General features: G+C 48.7%; 1 protein-coding gene across 2 annotated transcripts in view; it reads left to right on the top strand.

Annotated features, from left to right (window-relative positions):
* Positions 1-506: 506 nt before the first annotated feature.
* Positions 507-13,891, top strand: part of NRTN (neurturin) — a 124,893-nt gene continuing 111,508 nt past the window's right edge. For both annotated transcript variants that reach the window (XM_083720772.1, XM_083720773.1), the window contains exon 1: positions 507-1,341. Coding sequence is in view for 1 of the 2 variants with exons in the window: in XM_083720773.1 (XP_083576899.1) it covers positions 1,313-1,341 (29 nt within the window). In the remaining variant the exon portion in view is untranslated. The remainder of the gene's footprint in view (positions 1,342-13,891) is intronic.

Below are 13,891 nucleotides of genomic sequence, written 5' to 3' on the forward strand. Positions count from 1 at the left end.
CTGGTACTTAAAATAAAATCACTCCTCTCGTCTCTCCCCACCCCCAACCCCCCCCTGACATCTAGATTTTCCAGCCCTCTCATCCTTTTCTCTTCCCATGGTTGTGGAGAAGCAGCACTGATCGTCTCAGGAAAGACACGCTTAATCTTTTGGGCACTGGGGGGAAATTTGACACCCTCAGCCTTGGTGGTGAAGGGTGGGGCTTGCCCAAACCCCTCCCCTCATGCATTCGGCTCTGTGGACTGCACCTTCTCCGCCCCCCCTCCTTTCAACCCCCCCAGAAAAAGAGTTGGAAGGCAGGAACAGATCCACCAAACCCTTGCAAACCCTTTCGCTAAAGCAGAGAAGCTCCAAGGTGAACGTGAAAAATGCAGAGCAGAGAAGGCAAATAGCTGCTGAGGAAGGAAATAACTTCTTGAAAAGTGACAGAACCAGAAGCCTTGGGGGTTGTTTTTTTGTGTGTGTGTGGTGTTCTTGCTTGCGTTCTCTCCCCCCACTGCTCCAAACAATCCTGCTGTTCCGTCTCCAAAGGATTGCCGAGTTGAGGCTGGCAGCTGGATAGGAAGAGGAGGGAAAGTCGGCGTTTATGCACACCAGACGCACCAGCGCAAAGAGACTCCAGCTGCGGCCGGGAGAAGCGCCACGGAAAGGGCATCTGAGTGACCTTTGGAGGCCTGAAGACCGCCACCTTCCTCGCAGGGGGAGGCAACAAGAAGTGGCAGGGAATTAGCCAGCTGGAGGAGACCGATTCGCCAGGTGCCCAAAGGGGGAGGCTCCGCTGGCGAGGATCACACCTGGCCCAGGGGCAGAGGTGGCCGGCAGAAGTCCACCTGCTTGACCTCCCCCCAAAGGACCTCTTCTCCCTCGGGGCGAGGCGAGGGAGGGAGGCCCAGGTCAGCAGAGGGAGCGTTCTCCGCCGCCGAGAGCCACAAATACTTCTGGAATCTGCATCTGGGTGTCGTCCCCAGACCGTTTCCGATGTCCTTCAAAGTTTGGATCCCCAGGGAGTGAGAAGATGGGTTTTGGTAGCAGAGCTGCCCTGGTTTGGCAGAATGCTGAAAGTGGAATGAGGTTTTGCAGGGCGGTTGGTGGTCGGAAGGAGGATTAACCCAAAGTCGGGTGTGGAGGTTTTCTGGAGTTGCCGCTGAATTACTTTTTGGACTTTCCTGGATGAGATGGGCCCTTTGAGGTGATTTGTGTCCCCACCCCCTTGTGTTTTTGTGGGCTGTTGTTTGTTTTTGCAAGGATGACTGGCCTTGTGGGTTTTGATTCTTTTGGAGATCTCTGCTTTTCCGGGGACGCTTTTTGACGGATGATTTTCGGAGAGACTGGACTGCGAAGGTAAGAGGACGGGGGCTCTTCCCATTGTTTTCCGGGCTGTGAAGGAAGGGTAAAATCCTGCTTTCCAGGAGGTGGAAGTTTGAGGACATGCAGAGTTTGAGGACAACTTGCTGAGATCATTTTAACAACCAGATCAAGAGGAGAAGTGTCTTAAATATGGGAGGGTGACGAAAGATGTGTACATTTCCTTCTTTCCCCCCAGTGCCATCTCAAATCAGATCTGTCCCTGCAGCAGAATGAGGTGGTCGGATCCTGAGGAAGTAGAATGGATTTATACCACTTCAGGCTGCATGGAGTGGCAGGGGACATAGAAAATTATACATTGGTTTATTGACTCTCCAGTGTTTCACACAGGGGGGTCATTTTCAGTCCCTCCTAGAGATGACAAGGATTGAATCCTGGCATCCAAAACAGTTTCCCTACCCTTGGGCTCCATCTCCATCTCCAGCCACAGATTTGAGCATTCCCCCATATTAAAATGAAAGCCAAGCAAAATGCCCCGCAAGCAGAAATCTAGCACAGAGGGCAAGGTTTTTCTCCTTGCGGCCAAGCAAGGAGCCTTTTTCTTTTCTTTTCCATTTTACATGGCAGGAAGCATTTGAGAAATTCCCCTCCACTTGCAACCTTGAAAGCAGCACGGTCCACTATTTTCTTCCTCCTCAGGGCCATGCGTTTGGGCAAAGTGGAAATTCGAACACAGGACCGGAGTCGGGAATTTATTTCTGGGCGGCTTCATGTAGCCTACGGTGAACGAACTTTACAAATTTGGGTGGCTCTCAGATGCTGGATAGAGAATAGTTTTCATATCTCTTGTTAGAGGGGTAGGGCAGTGCCAAATACTCAACTAATTGGGACTAAGAGTTTATCCCTAGATTTAAATATTTGGTTTTTTAAAAGAGGTTAGGGGAATACTAAGAACACTGATATACCAACTGTTTCAACTGCTTCATTCACTAATTAATGAAAGCACATCTCCCAGTGTTGACAGGGATGTGCAAAGTTAAAATGCCCAGGGAAGAATTTTGCATGCGAAATAACGGCTCGGCGCACATGTTTTAACAGTGCGTAAAGCAGAAAACTCTGCTTTCTCACTGTAGAGTTAGTGCAGGGGAGGGAAATGAGGGCAGGGCATATTCCTCCGTTTTCACGAATACATAAATGAGTATCAGATCAGCCGCTCGCATCAACTATGAACTCGTTTCCAGAACTGCCCAACTTCTACTTACGGGAGCAAAACTGCATAGCCGACTATAGCAAACTCGGAATTTATTTATTTAGCGAAATCTAGCTTTGGGATACAGGGTGATTTCCTCACTTGCTGGCGACAAGAGCATGAAGCTTGCACATTGTAATCGGTATGCCTAGGGGCACATTTAGAAATACCGTATTTTTTGCTCTAGAAGACTCACTTTTTCCCTCCTAAAAAGTAAGGGGAAATGTGTGTGCGTCTTATGGAGCAAATGCAGGCTGCGCAGCTATCCCAGAAGCCAGAACAGCAAGAGGGATTGCTGCTTTCACTGCGCAGCGATCCCCCTTGCTGTTTTGGTTTCTGAGATTCAGAATACTTTTTTTCTTGTTTTCCTCCTCCAAAAACTAGGTGTGTCTTGTGGTCTGGTGCGTCTTATAGAGCGAAAAATACGGTAATTGCAAAGGTTTATATACAGATGTGTTTCATCTCCTGGGAATGGGGACGACTGACAAGGCGACTTGTGTTCTGCATCCGTAAACTGCCTTGAGTCTTTGTCTGGGAAAAAGACAAGGAATAAAAGACATCATCATCATCAATATCACACTCTGTTGTTGATGTGCTCACTGTGGATGGGAAGCGTGGAAGTATTTTCAGATCTGCCTTATTGGCATTCTTTGGCAGTGTTCAGACCAGTGCCGGATTTACGTATAAGCTAAACAAGCTATAGCTTAGGGCCCCACTCTCTTGGGGGCCCCCCCAAAAAATTTAAAGGGATGTACATTTCCAAAATATAAGATAAAAAACAAATACAGTGGTACCTTGGGTTAAGTACTTATTTCGCTCCGGAGGTCCGTTCTTAACCTGAAACTGTTCTTAACCTGAAGCACCACTTTAGCTAATGGGGCCTCTCGCTGCTGCCGCACCGCTGGAGCCTGATTTCTGTCCTCATCCTGAAGCAAAGTTCTTAACCTGAAGCACTATTTCTGGGTTAGCGGAGTCTGTAACCTGAAGCGTATGTAACCTGAAGCATATGTAACCCGAGGTACCACTGTAAAATAAAGCCAACATACAGGAACAGTGTTTTTTTTGTTGTGTAGGCTCCTGGGATGTAAGTCATGGGCCCCGCCTGCTAGCCTGCTCCCTAAAATATCTCTGGTTTGCTCCTTTCTAGACATAGGGCGCCTGCATTCTGCATGGACTGGTTGCATGGCAATATGGGCAAATGGCTTGAGATACCTATGAGGTCCATAAATGACCATATAGCATATATTGAACACAAAAAAATAGCAACAATTTGTTGTTGCTTGAGCCACACAGAGCAGCTGGGGAAACCCAGTCAGATGGGCAGGGTATAAATTATTATTATTATTATTATTAATGACAAAGGACAGCTGGACTTAGAAAGGGCTCTATTACCTTCAGTAGCTTAGGGCCTCATCAAACCTAAACCCAGCCCTGGTTCAGACTATACATTTAAATACATATGATTGGATCCTGACATTTACCCACTACAGAGCTACATTTCCCAGCACCCAGAGCAAACTACAGTTCCCAGGATTCCTTGGGGGGAAAGTCACGTGTCCTTATGTATGGGTGTCTGCAGACTTTTGTCTCTAAACTAGGCTTGGGCTGGACAGCCCCCCAGACAGAGAGCAGACCCTCCAAGCCTCTCTGTTTTCCAGGGACAGTCCCGGATTTACAGAAGCCGCCCCGGTTTCTGATCTGATCCCGGAACGTCCCGCTTTTCCTTAGGGCGTCCCTATTTTCATCGGAAAAACGTTGGAGGGCATGGAGTTATGTGATTGCCCCCCGCAAGCCAAGGAGATAAGTGACAATGCAACCTTTAGAAGACATCTGGATTTCTTAATGTTCTATGTTTTATTATGTTTTTACTTATGTTGGAAGCTGCCCAGAGTGGCTGGGGAAACCAGTCAGATGGGCGGGGCATAAATAATGAAAGTGTTGTTGTTGTTGTTGTCGTCTTCTTCTTCTTCTTCTTCTTCTTCTTCTTCTTCTTCTTCTTCTTGTAGTTATTATTATTATTATTGATGTTCTAGTCAGACGAGCAAACTGCTAAGTTGGCAGGAACTGGGACTGAGCAACGGGAGCTCACCCCGTCACGGGGATTTGAACTGCTGACCTCCTGATTGGCAAGCCCTAGGCTCAGTGGTTTAAACCACAGCGCCACCTGCATTCCTAAAGGTAAAGGGACCATTGACCGTTAGGTCCAGTTGTGGATGACTCTGGGGTTGCGGCGCTCATCTCGCTTTACAGGCCAAGGGAGTACAGCTTCCAGGTCATGTGGCCAACAGGGCTAAGCCGCTTCTGGCGAACCAGAGCAGCGCACGGAAACGCTGTTTACCTTCCCGCCGGAGCGGTACCTATTTATCTACTTGCGCTGGTGTGCTTTCGAACTGCTAGGTGGGCAGGAGCAGGGACCGAGCAACAGGAGCTCACCCCGTCGCCGGGATTCGAACCGCCGACCTTCTGATCGGCAAGCGCTAGGCTCTGTGATTCTGTGATCCTGAACTCAGCTTCAAGGTTCCATCTCTCTCTCTATATAGATCACTCTCTTGTTTAGGCTTCCTCAAATACCTCTGGCTGCTTGCTCTTTCGAGAAACTGCCAGGCGCCGTGGAGTGTCTTAAGTCATATAAATTTTTACTGTATTGCAATCTCAAGTGCCTTCTGGAGAAGCGGAGGACCGCTGCCAAGCCGCTTCACGAGAAAACTTTGTTTAGGGAAGCGTGTTTATTCCAAGGCCCCGCTCCTCCCCTCCCGGTTCTGCAGGCTGTGGCCGCATTTCCCCCCAAGCGCGCACGCTTTCCTTGACTGAGATGGTTGTTCCTGAACCATGCGCTGAGTGGTGGCTGGTGCTCCTTGCGACTGGACCCAGAGCCAAGGACAAGGCAGGGCCAAGCCATTCTAGTTTGGTCTCGCTCCTCTTCCCTCCTGAGTTCTACAGGAGCAGCCTTGGGACTTGAGGAGCAGGAGGAAGTTGGAAGGAAGCATCTCCCTCTAGCTTGGCTGCAAGTAACAAAGGTCCGTATAGTAAAAGCTATGGTTTTCCCAGTAGTGATGTAGGGAAGTGAGAGCTGGACCATAAAGAAGGCTGATGGCCGAAGAATGGATGCTTTTGAATTCTGGTGCTGGAGGAGACTCTGGAGAGTCCCATGGACTGCAAGAAGATCCAACCTCTCCATTCTGAAGGAAATCAGCCCTGAGTGCTCACTGGAAGGACAGATCCTGAAGCTGAGGCTCCAAGACTTTGGCCACCTCATGAGAAGAGAAGACTCCCTGGAAAAGACCCTGATGTTGGGAAGGATGGAGGGCACAAGGAGAAGGGGACGACAGAGGACGAGATGGTGGGACAGTGTTCTTGAAGCTACCAGCATAAGTTTGACCAAAGTGCGGGAGGCAGTGGAAGACAGGAGGGCCTGGCATTCTCTGGTCCAGGGGGTCACGAAGAGTTGGAAACAACTAAACAACAACAACAAAGGATCTAGTGGCTGGCTGAGGGCATACATAGAACACCGGTCCTGAAAGACCTCCATTGGCTCCCAGGACATTTCCGAGCACAATTCAAAGTGTTGGTGCTGACCTTGAAAGCCCTTAACCAACCAGTATACCTGAAGGAGCGTCTCCACCCCCATTGTCCAGCCTAGACACTGAGGTCCAACTCCAAGGGCCTTCTGGCGGTTCCCTCCCTGTGAAAAGTGAGGTTACAGGGAACCAGGCAGAGGGCCTTCTCGGTGGTGGCGCCCTCCCATCAGATGTCAAGGAAATAAACAACTATCCGACTTTCAGAAGTCATCTGAAGGCGGACCTGTTTAGGGAAGTTTCTAATGTTTGACGTGTTTTTAATATCCTGTTGGAAGCCGCCCAGAGTGACTGGGGAGACCCGGCCAGATGGGCGGGGTATAAGTAATAAATTATTATTATTACTGAGTGTTTGGGGCACACTGACCCATTTCTGTTTCATGGACTTGTGGGGCAATGTCTGGAGAATCGAGAAGTTGTCTACCTTTGCCTTGTCGAAAAGGGATTCCTGAGCTACCTGTTCAATGAATACTCGTTCCTGCTGTGGCTACCATTTGTGGGAGGTATTTAAGCAGCTCACTGGAAGGTCAGATCGTGAAGCTGGGGCTCCAGTACTTTGGCCACCTCATGAGAAGAGAAGACTCCCTGGAAAAGACCCTGATGTTGGGAAAGATGGAGGGCACAAGGAGAAGGGGACGACGGAGGACGAAATGGTGGGACAGGGTTCTCGAAGCTACAAACATGAGTCTGACCAAACTGCGGGAGGCAGTGGAAGACAGGAGGGCCTGGCGTGCTCTGGTCCAGGGGGTCACGAAGAGTCGGACATGACTAAATGACTAAACAACATTTAAGCAGCATCTGGTTGTTTGTCTGTCGGGGATCCTGTGCATTCATGAAAGGATTTCTGCTTGAAACATCTTCCTCACAGCTGTTTCTGTTCTGCTGCGATTCGGTTCCGCCAAATGCCACATTCCTCTGTGGCATCCCCTGCCTGCTATTTAACGCAACCTCGGCGATTGTTTGCACATGTTACCCTAAGCTGTGAATTCCATGGAACCAAGGGCATAATTATTTCTACCCCCTCCGCTGAAATGCAAAGGAAGCGCGATTTAAATGGGGGAAAGTACCGGTAATCAGTTTCACTGCGCAGCGATCCCTCTTGCTGTTCTGGCTTCTGAGATTCAGAATATTTTCGTTCTTGTTTTCCTCCTCCAAAAACTAGGTGCGTCTTGTGGTCTGGTGCGTCTTATAGAGCGGAAAATATGGTATGTGCTCTCTCTGGCGCGAGGATTCATATCCTAAATCTGTTCCAAAATAAGCACCCCTCCCCCTTAATGCAAATTCAGAAAATGTGCACAGCACTTCTTATTTTGCATAATTCTGGTTTTCCAAGTTGAGGCAGGTGGGAGAGCCCATCTTCCCCCTCCCTGGTTGCTGGAAAACTGCGGCCGATTTTTGCTCTGGAAACGGCTACTGAACCTCTCTCCTGCTTCTGGAAATCCCAGTCTAGCGACAAGGCGGTACCGGTCGCCGCTGAGGCAGACGGGCTGTGCGATGCCTTCTTCTCCCTTGTTAACTGCGAGAGGCAAGCGTTATATGCACATCCTCTGAATAGCTTTCGCGCACATGGACTGAATAATTCCCAGAACCTTTCTCTATCTCTCTCTAAGTAAAGCAAGCTGAGATTCTCAGGAAGTTGAATTCTGGGGTCAAAGCTGCCTTCTGTGATTTTTATGGCGCTCCTGAAGAATCGCAGCACCTAAACACATCCCTGGATTAGACCCATTTCCTGCTCTGTTGAAGTAAGGTGGAACTCAGGAGGCTGGCGGTGAATGGAAAGAGGTCAGCTTTCTCCGTTCCTGAAATAACCTGTTTCCTTTTGGTTCTCCCTCACACTTCCATTTTACTGCCCTCCCAGTGTTCATAAAGACTTCACAATTCTCTCTCTCTCTCTCTCTCTCCCTATTCAAGTTGGAAGAGGATTTTGGAGGGGCACTCACACTCCGCAATTTGCTTTTGCATTTTGTTTTGGGAATATTTTATTTCTTCCTCCCAACCAGTCAGTCAGTCAGTCAGTCAGTCAGTTTTATTGCACATAGCCAAAGGCTGCCGCAATGTACACAGAATTATTTGACAATTAAAAGAAAATATACTGAAAGACTTAAAACATTTATATTATCAAAACATTACGTACTCTAAACAGAGCTATAAAAGTACCCCAATGTACAAATCAAGACATTAAACAATAAAATTCGTAAACTAAAATCATCACATGGCTGCTAATGTTAAAAGCAATATCAATTAATACAGTGTGCAATTTATACTCAGGGTTTGGTGACAAAGATAGAGCATAGCCTGAGGTAGATAGACAGGATCAAATAAATTCATCTCCTTTACAGTTAATGGCTACCTTGGCTATATAATTTGCTCTAATTTTCCTAGCTGCAGTTGCAAAAAGTGCTACACGCCAGGTCACATACTTATCTGTGTCTGCAAGGAGATATAAAATCATGTCCGAGGGGTTCTGGCCAGGGACCTTGTCATTATAGGTACTATAAATCTTTTTCTTGCATCATTATATAAGAGACAGTGCAAGATATAAGGCGTAAGGTCCTCTACTTCAGAACATCCTCTAACGCAAACACGTTTGTTTTTTGGTATGCCTCTGTGTCTCCCATCTCTAGAAGCAGAGCTTATTGTATTTAGTCGTAACTCTGTAAAAGCTTTGCCAAGCTGTGCAAAAGTCAATTCATTAAAATAAATATACCATATTTTTCGCTCTATTGGACGCACCTAGTTTTTAGAGGGGGAAATCAATCACGCTATTAGGAAGCTATAAGGAAGAATTTACTGATGACATGAGATGTTTGACCGTGTGGACGGACTGTCATTACAATCATAGAATCACAGGGTTGGAAGGGACTGGGGGGGGGGTCATCTAGCCCAACCCCCTGCAACGTAGGAAAATATGCAGCTGTCGCATGTGGGGATCGAACTTGCAACCTTGGGGTCTTCAGCACCACACTCTAACCTACTGAGCTATCCAGACTGTGCTCAGCTTCCTCAGAGACTTTTAAAACCAGGCTGGGCGCCTACTTGTCGGTGGGGGGGGGGGGAGGAATTTGGTTTGGCTGATATTTTAATGCAAACCCACCTCATACACAATTTCTGAAACAATTTGTTGTTGTTCTTTAGTCGTTTAGTCGTGTCCGCCTCTTCGTGACCCCCTGGACCAGAGCACGCCAGGCACTCCTGTCTTCCACTGCCTCCCGCAGTTTGGTCAAACTCATGTTTGTAGCTTTGAGAACACTGTCCCACCATCTCGTCCTCTGTCGTCCCCTTCTCCTTGCGCCCTCCATCTTTCCCAACATCAGGGTCTTTTCCAGGGAGTCTTCTCTTCTCCTGAGGTGGCCAAAGTCTTGGAGCCTCGGCTTCAGGATCTGTCCTTCCAGTGAGCACTCAGGGCTCATTTCCTTCAGAATGGAGAGGTTTGGTCTTCTTGCAGTCCATGGGACTCTCCAGAGTCTCCTCCAGCACCAGAATTCAAAAGCATCCATTCTTCGGCGATCAGCCTTCTTTATGGTCCAGCTCTCACTTCCATACATCACTACTGGGGAAACCATAGCTTTAACTATACGGACCTTTGTCGGCAAAGTGATGTCTCTGCTTTTTAAGCTGCTGTCTAGGTTTGTCATTGCTTTTCTCCCAAGAAGCAGGCGTCTCTTAATTTCGCGACTCCTGTCACCATCTGCAGTGATCATGGAGCCCAAGAAAGTAAAATCTCTCACTGCCTCCATTCCTTCCCCTTCTATTTGCCAGGAGGTGATGGGACCAGTGGCCATGATCCTCGTTTTTTTGATGTTGAGCTTCAGACCATATTTTGCGCTCTCCTCTTTCACCCTCATTAAGAGGTTCTTTAATTCCTCCTCACTTTCTGCCATCAAAGTTGTGTCATCCGCATGTCTGAGGTTGTTGATATTTCTTCTGGCAATCTTAATTCCAGTTTGGGATTTATCCAGTCCAGCCTTTGAAATGCAGCCGTCTTTCTGAATTCTCGCCCTTCCCTGAATTTTGTAATAAAGCTCTACAGTCAGGAGCCGTACAAAAAAAGGCACGTAATAAGGGGATGTGTACATAAAAATGAATATATTGCTGAAAGAGGACCAATGGTGCATTGCATTGGGGGGGGATGGCTTTGTAAATAATGTGTAGCTTGGGAGAATTTTGCACTGAAACGATGTATTTTAACGACTTTATGATATTGCACATTGCTGCAGAAATGTAGAGAACTGAATTTAATTGGGGGGGGGGTTGAGAAACTGAGAGAAACAGAAATTGTCAGATTCCCCCCTTAGTCTAAGGAGATCCCTTTCACTTCTACGGTTCTGTGATAAATCTCCACCATCCCAGCCCCATTTATGTGTAGGATCTGAAACACAGGTAAACACAGATTCATAGCAGGGCAAGGTTACTCAGAAGCAAGCGCTGTTGGGTCAAATAAGGCCTACTTTCCAGTCTAGCAAGAAGTGATTTGGGATAAATTTGGTACCAGCGATCCTTCAAAATCGTCACCTACCTCCCGTCCAAAGATAACCCCCAAGTGTCATACTTAAATAAGATAACAATTCACAGGGAGACAGCAAACTAAGTTATACTGAATTTAATGGGCTAGGGATGCGGGTGGCGCTGTGAGTTAAACCACAGAGCCTAGGACTTGCCAATCGGAAGGTCGGCGGTTCAAATCCCCTTGACGGGGTGAGCTCCCGTTGCTCGGTCCCTGCTCCTGCCAACCTAGCAGTTCGAAAGCACGTCAAAGTGCAAGTAGATAAATTGGTACCTCTCCGGTGGGAAGGTAAACGGCGTTTCCGTGCGCTGCTCTGGTTCGCCAGAAGTGGCTTAGTCCTGCTGGCCACATGACCCGGAAGCTGTACACCGGCTCCCTCGGCCAGTAAAGCGAGATGAGCGCCGCAACCCCAGAGTTGGCCATGACTGGATCTAACGGTCAGGGGTCCCTTTACCTTTTAACTTTAACTCCATTGATTTCAATAGGTCATCTCTATGACTAACATTCAATGGTACCCACATTGGGTTTTTTAAAAATAATAATAATAATACAGCTTTAGGGCTTGTTTGGTTTCTTAAGCCACTTAATACAACCAACTAAAACAAACAGAGGCAGAAGGATTTATTATTCAAAGAGCAGTGCCTTGAAGAAGTAATGGTTGTCAGTATATTGTTATAAGCACTTCTCTGAATGGGGAGATATCCTAAAATAAGCGCTGCTACAGCCCTTAGGAACCCAGAGAGTTCCTTATATGGGCTGATTATATGGAATCAGACCATTGGCCCATTTAGTCCAGTATTGGCTGCATGGGTTTGCAGCAGCAGCTCTCCGGGATTCCAGACAGTGTGGTATAGTGGTTAAGAGCGGTGGACTCGTAATCTGGTGAACCGGGTTCGCGTCTCCGCTCCTCCACCTGCAGCTGCTGGGTGACCTTGGGCTAGTCACACTTCTCTGAAGTCTCTCAGCCCCACTCACCTCACAGAGTGTTTGTTGTGGGGGAGGAAGGGAAAGGAGAATGTTAGCCACTTTGAGACTCCTTCGGGTAGTGATAAAGCGAGATATCAAATCCAAACTCTTATTCTTCTTCTACCTGAACACAAGGTGTTCTCAGGAATCGTTTGTCAGGCGAGTGTTCACATAACAAGTTGACAGTTTCCATTGATTCCTATGGGGAAATTTCTAATGCGTTCCCAACCATGGAATTTTGACACCCCCCCCAAAAAAATGATTCTGAAGAGCCCCAGTCTGCACAGGTGCCCCTGCGACAAACACCAGCTGGGCCGAGTCAGGGGCCTGATCCTGCCCTGGCTCCAGATGCGGGGATGACCTCGTTGCCTTCAGCTGGGCCATCGCTTACAGCTGCTCCACTACCGGTTGGGTCAGGGGAGGCTGAGGTGGCCCCTGGGTCTAGTAACCCACCGACGTCTCCCGAGCTGCAGAGACTGAGGTCTTAGAGAAAGAGAGACCTGAGTACTTGCAGGAGGAGTGCTCACCTTCGGGCAAAACAGGGAGGTGAGTCGCCGGGGGATCAGGACCGGCCGTTACCCCGAAAATGATAAAAGGCTGTCGAACGCCACCCCAGGTTGTGGGAGCAACATTACTGTTGGCTAGAACCTGCCTGGTTTCCTGCCTTGGCCCTGTCGGACTGACTCCTCCCCGAATTCTTGGATTCGGGACCAGACCTGGACCGTGTTGCTCGGGTTAACCCCCGGGCCCAGCATAAAAGGTAAAGGGACCCTGACCATTAGGTCCAGTCGTGACTGACTCTGGAGTTGTGGTGCTCATCTCGCTTTATTGGCTGAGGGAGCCGGCGTACAGCTTCCGGCTCATGTGGCCAGCATGACTAAGCCGCTTCTGGCGAACCAGAGCAGGGCACGGAAACGCCCTTTACCTTCCCACCGGAGCGGTACCTATTTATCTACTTGCACTTTGACGTGCTTTCGAACTGCTAGGTTGGCAGGAGCAGGGACCGAGCAACGGAAGCTCACCCCGTCGCGGGGATTCAAACCGCCGACCTTCTGATTGGCAAGTTCTAGGTTCTGTGGTTTAACCCACAGCGCCACCTGCGTCCCAGGGCCAGCATACGTACGCCCTTATTTGTAACTATCCCGTGATGTGCCTGTGGTTGCGGGCATCTGGAGCTAGAGGCCCTGGGCTTGAACCTGCATTCTGCTGCTTCAGAACTGGACCCAGTCCAGAGCAGTGGAATCTTCCACGGGATAAAGGAAAATATGTGAAGCATCCTTTCTCCCTTCCTCTGACTAGCTCCAGCTGGGTTTAGTGCACCCCCGTTCCCTTTCACGGCTGTTTTCAGCGCCGGAGAGCGAGCGAGCGAGCAAAGAAATGTGTTTCGTTTCACCTCTGCGTTTGGGAAGCGAGAAGAGTTATCCCTCTCCCCCCCTTGCATTTTCTTCTTTAGAAAAAGAACACACACACACCCGCCTTGTTGTGTTCTTGTGACTTTTATGAAGTGTTTTGCTCCTCTGTGCAGGCGGTCCCATTCCTGCAGAAAGAGGAGGAGGGAAAGTCTTGGTGGGGGGGCGGTTGTGGGCCCTAGGGGGGCCAGCACTGCCTCCATTGTAGGGGCGAGGGCACAAAGCTTGTTAAATGTTCCATGTGTGACTTTTTGTACATATATGGTAGCTTGGAAGGAAGAGGGAAGGAGGAAGGAGTGACAGGGGGAACTCATTAGCACGCCCTGTCTTCAGCCAAAACCGGGAACTGCTTTGAAGATGATAATAATACCTTTATTATCAATGTACAACCTGTGTACAAGGAAATTAACTGAGCCTCCCCCCCCCTCCACAAACACTCAATTTCATTGCTCTCTGTGTGCTTGTCGCACAACACACCAACCCCAAAAATCAGTTGCACTATATTATTTTCCGTTCAGCAGCCTAACGGCCCATGGACAGAAATTGTTTTTTAGCCTGTTGGTACGACTGATTATGGGACGCTGTGGGTTAAACCACGGAGCCTAGGACTTACCAATCAGAAGGTCGGCGGTTCGAATCCCCGCAATGAAGGGGTGAGCTCCCGTTGCTCAGTCTCTGCTCCTGCCAACCTAGCAGTTCGAAAGCACGTCAAAGTGCAAGTAGATAAATAGGTACTGCTCCGGCGGGAAGTAAACGGCGTTTCCGTGTGCTGCTCTGGTTCGCCAGAAGCGGCTTAGTCATGCTGGCCACATGACCCAGAAGCTGTACGCCGGCTCCCTCGGCCATTAAAGCGAGATGAGAGCCGCAACCCCAGAGTCGGCCA

The sequence above is a fragment of the Podarcis gaigeae genome (genome assembly GCF_964106915.1).
Source record: "Podarcis gaigeae genome assembly, chromosome: 18".
NCBI lineage: Eukaryota > Metazoa > Chordata > Lepidosauria > Squamata > Lacertidae > Podarcis > Podarcis gaigeae.